Source organism: Gossypium hirsutum, chromosome A06, assembly GCF_007990345.1.
Source record: "Gossypium hirsutum isolate 1008001.06 chromosome A06, Gossypium_hirsutum_v2.1, whole genome shotgun sequence".
Taxonomy (NCBI): Eukaryota; Viridiplantae; Streptophyta; class Magnoliopsida; order Malvales; family Malvaceae; genus Gossypium; species Gossypium hirsutum.
The window spans coordinates 277,301-282,238 of record NC_053429.1 but is presented as its reverse complement, the minus strand read 5'-3'; the positions used below and the strand labels follow the sequence as shown (position 1 = coordinate 282,238).

Genomic DNA, 4,938 nt, shown 5'->3' with positions numbered 1-4,938 from the left:
TTTAATTTGATAATCGACCAACATAACCGAATAAACCAACCTCTAACTAAACCAATAACCAAATAAATCGATCTAGCAATTAATTGAACCAACTAAACCGAAACCTACTTATGAACCAACTTATGGTCTACCCTAAAAGTTACCGAATTTGAGGGTAGATTCAATTGGTCCCCCAAGGATCCCAAATATTCAGGAGTATGCTATATCCCATGTTAGAAAAAAAAATAAAATAAAGCAACGAATGGAACCAAAACTAGAAGAGAATTTTACACAAACATCAACAATGATTCAATGCCATTATACACCTACTAATTGGAGTGCTAATTCTGTGAAATAAAAGGGGCGGGAGGAAATGAAACCATTATTTTTAACGGGTTGTGGATCGGGTTTTCCTTAACCTACCACGCGTGAGTCGAATGCTTTCTTCCATCAGAGTCTCTTTTGGAGGAAGGTTTGTGCTTTCATTTCCTGCAGAAAGTGGCACCGATTCAATTTGTGTTGCTTCTGCATCGCTTTCTGCAGGCCGGTTGGTATTTTCCGATGCAGTATCTGCTTTTTGGCTATTCGAGGATGCTGATGGGGTAGCTGGTTTAGACACCTGTGAAGGCGCCTTTGAAGGTCCCACCTGTGAAGGCAACTTCAAAGGTCCCACCTCTTCAGCCACTTCCTTTTGGTGTTGAGTCGAAGATGTGCTAGATGTTGGAGAAGGTGGTTCTTCGTCCTCCGGTTGTGCTGGTTGTGCTTTATTAGATGGTTGACGGTTAGGCATGCCAGATGGTTGACGGGCCCTGGGACCTTGAGCCTGAGGATTCTGAAGTTATGGAGAACAGAGAAATAAACTTCAAGTATCACCAAACTGAAACCATTTTTACGACAACCAATTTCAAGTATCACCAATAAGAGCTTGTTCTCAACATGCACAAAAACGAGGTAATGGCAGCACAACTACAATTGATTTTGGTTAAATAACTACCTGAGCAGGGCGAGGTCTGGGGGTTGACTGTGAAGCAACATACTGCAGGATGTCAAAAATTCTTGTCTGACCATAGCTTGCAGCTCTTTGCCAGTAAAGAACAGCCATATCTCCAGCTCTAGTCCTTAGTTCTAACAAATTACGGTCGATTTCATTTTCATGCTTTGCAACATATGGTCTGAAGAAGGAGTCATACACATAAGTAGTTCCCTGGAATAAATTAAAACAGAGGATCAATTAAAACAAACATCAACATGTGTATGGACTATTACAAGTTCTTATTTCTTCAAAAGTAAAATATACCTACCCTCGTTTTAGGATACCACAGATATATAAAGAATGCCAATTTAGCTTCACTGTACATTGGAACCCTTCAAAAACCAAAATTGGAGAACAGTGAGAAAAGAAAAAAGAGAAATGCAAACATCATTATATTTTATGATTCCCTACCATGATATAAATGCATCACCAATTCTCTCACAAACTGTTAAAACAGCCACCAATATCCTGAAACAAGAAAAAGGAGAAGATGAAAGAAAAGTTGCAAAATAAATAATATTTGCACAATCTTAAACCCCAAAAAATATTCATGCAATTCAAGACTTACCAGTACTGGCACCAAAAGCGCAGCTGCTCAACCTCGGGCTTATTTAATTCAACAGTCTTGTAACACTCGTAGGCTGGGTACGCATAGCCAAAAACCATCCTGCCAAATATTTAAATCCCAAAAAGATCAAATTCAAATAAAAGAACAAATTACACTCAAATGAGGAAGGGAATCAGTTGTAAGGTTTAAAACGTACACAAGCCCTCTGGTGAGAAAGGATCCAATCATTTTGTCTACTTCCTGAAGTTAAAATAAGTAAAAAAAATCAGCATTGTAAACTCCACAAAACAAGAACAGTCTACAGACTATAGTCAATTAAGCAAGAAGTATACAAGACTCTCTAAGTAAATAACAATTATGCAAATTAGAGCAGAATATCAGGCTCAGGGACAACAACTAAACTAGAGCAGTAATCGCAATTATTTTAGTGGAGCAATGATTTCTAATAAGAAGTGTAATTTTTCAATTAGTAGTATTTAGTCCAATCTCCAAAACTCTTCAAAAGAGAAATTGTCACCTAAAGTTTCCCCTCTTCTTACTTCTTCCCTTAATGAACTACAAAAGAAGAGGTATTATTTCAGGTCTCTCCATCCAAATATGCTTCAAAAATTAGTCAAACAAGACTAATTAAGTTAGAACTTTTCTTGGTCCCATAAATTCAAAATGGGGAAAAAGATACCAAAAGGATCTAAAATATTAACCTCCATTTTAGGACTTAAAGGATAAAGATCCTCTTAACTGCTTACGAAAACGCTCTTAAACTTAGTTGAGCAAAACATTTTCATAACTAAAAGTCAGAACAACAAAAGAACATCTTGCACTATCCATTTTTCCTCTGTTTTTTGAGCAACCAAACAAGGGAGAATGAGAAACACAATGTTACAAGTTCAAAACCACAATAATTCAGCAAATCGTAATAAGATACAAATCATGCACCATACACAACTGAACATGACATCGAGAAACAGTGAAAAACGAAGAAATTGTCAAAAGAGAAACGCGAACATTATCCGCTTCAGTAAATAATAAAATTGAAGAAATCAGACAGATGAAACCTAGAAAATGAGAATAAAAACGGATAAAGAACTAAATCATTCCAAGAAAATGTCGTTATCAACAATGTAAATGCCAAATGAAATCTTGATTGCAGTGGTTGTTGAATCAATCACTAAAAGAAAAGGAAAATGGTAAAAGATGGACAGATTAATACCTTTTAGAGATGATTTTCAATAAGACGAAGCTAACAAAAAGCAGAGAGAGCTCTACTAAAAATCAGAAATGAGAGTCAAATCCAAATCACGGAAGCGATAGAGTAAATAAAGTTAAATACTGAGAAGATCGCCGGCGAACAGTGGTTACGATGTCGGCGGCGGCAGTCGGCGGCGTCGGTAAGAATGAGCGAGACTTTGGGACGAAAAAAATCAAAAAATGAAAAAGGAAGATAACATCACACAGTCTCTTTTTTTTTGTGACGTTTCCCTTTCAAATTCCCCTACATCCGGATTTGTTTTAGGTTTTTAATCCGGTTTTTAAATTGCGAAATTTAACGTGAGAAAAAGGAATTTTCCTTTTTTTTTTGCCCTTTATTTTTTACTAATCACCGTTTGATTAAAAAAAACAAAGAAAGAGAGAAAATCAACGGCTCATGTCCTTCTAGGATTTACAATGGATAGACAAGTGGATTTCCTATTATATCCTTAGAAGAAATGGTAATATTGTGAATAGGATAAGGTTCAAAAAGGGGAAAAAAAAAAGAAAAAAGAAAGGAGATTTATGGCCGATTAATGGGTCAAGTGATCGTTATGGAATTTTATGGTTAATTACTTCAAACGTTCTGAAACTTTTGTTCAAATTTTAAATTGGTCCTTAAATTCAAAACATTTATACCATATATTAAGAGTTTCATTGAATTTGTGTTACCCATCAATTAGATCCCAACTTAATAGTGAAATTATCAAAGTAAAAAATATTATTTTGAAAGTATTTTTGTCTTTTTTTTATATTTCTCTGTAAAATTTGAACCCAAAACACCATAACATTCACTCCCTTGACTTTATTATTTCAATCAAAGCCATATTTTATTTTTATAATTTTTAATAAATTTATCACATAATTATTTTCAACTGCATCACGATGTGTCATAGTCTAGTTTTAATTAATTTCTTACAGTATCGATATTATTTCAATCTTGCCACCAAATGTCAATTCAACATTTAAAAATAGAGCACATTTAAAACTCGTGGATCAAATAGTAAATACATGTATACTTACCGCTTAGATAGTTTGTATTTGACGTATTAAAAAGGGACAATGTTAATTTTAATATGACTCTTTTACCACATAAGATCGAATTTGTCAATGTGTTTTAAATACGCTTAATGTTACATTAGAGTTGTAATTTAACACCCGAGTTGATGGTCAGATTGACGGATGGATATAATTGTTTAAATTTTGTAGTTTAGGACTAATTTAGAATTGAAACCATGGTTTAAAAGCATCTAATGCAATTAACTCTTTTTTGTTTTGCCTTAGAATACTAGCATGGATAAAGGGTAATGCATGGCATGCTAAGTCAAAATTGAAGCGTCCCATCGGGGGTCCATCCTAATGATCGCCGGTATTAGAAAGTAATAAGGCACACATAATTTAATAATTATGTGTTTTAACACAAATAATAATGACCTACTAAACCATTGCATTAAACCTAGCTACCAACTTTTTAGTATTATTTAAAAGAAAATTAATGGGACTAAATTGAAAATTTATCTAAAGTATAATTTTATCATTATATTAACTTGTAATTTTAAAATTTTTAAAGATTATAAAACAATTTTACTGTTGGAGGGGTCAGGCCCCTAGCTAGCATTGACGTACGTCATCCTTAATTGAGAGTTTAACTAGATTGAGTTTTTTTAAATGAAGATAAAACTTTCTTAAAATTATTTTTCTTTTATGAAACTTAAACCCGAGATTTTATTAAAAGTTATCTAAATCTTATCACTTTACACAATAATTAAGGTAGAAAAATGAGTTATTATTCATGCTATGAAATTTTATGATAAGATGCTTCCACAATAATTCATTTCCTTTACTAACCAAGATTTTAATCGCAATATATATATATAAACTTTATCCTTCGATCAAGTATGGTATTTAGAATTTCGGTTTATAAAAAACTAAAAGAGAAAAAACTTTATCCTTCAATCAAGTATGGTATTTAGAATTTCCATCTATTAAAGAAAAAGTATGGTACATAGATTATCATGACTTGAAATGATTATATACATATTAGATTATAGCATATTCGTAATGTATGTAAAAAAAACTGGGTTCAAATCTTATTATTTGTATGTATTTT

At 33.0% G+C, this 4,938-nt stretch overlaps 1 protein-coding gene across 2 annotated transcripts; it reads right to left on the bottom strand.

The window, feature by feature from the left end:
- Positions 1-242: 242 nt before the first annotated feature.
- Positions 243-3,255, bottom strand: LOC107938154 (putative HVA22-like protein g). Of its 2 annotated transcripts, XM_016871228.2 has the most exons (7): positions 2,791-3,206; positions 1,777-1,820; positions 1,581-1,679; positions 1,424-1,480; positions 1,281-1,344; positions 974-1,183; positions 243-811 (listed from the first exon to the last, which is right to left on the bottom strand). In XM_016871228.2, the coding sequence occupies exons 2-7, from the start codon at positions 1,806-1,808 to the stop codon at positions 368-370; spliced, it is 906 nt and encodes a 301-aa protein (XP_016726717.1). In that variant the 5' UTR covers positions 1,809-1,820; positions 2,791-3,206; the 3' UTR covers positions 243-367. The 2 variants fall into 2 exon arrangements, with proteins under 2 accessions (XP_016726717.1, XP_040970651.1); XM_041114717.1 differs by having other exon boundaries at positions 1,777-3,255.
- Between the last annotated feature and the right edge of the window lie 1,683 nt (positions 3,256-4,938).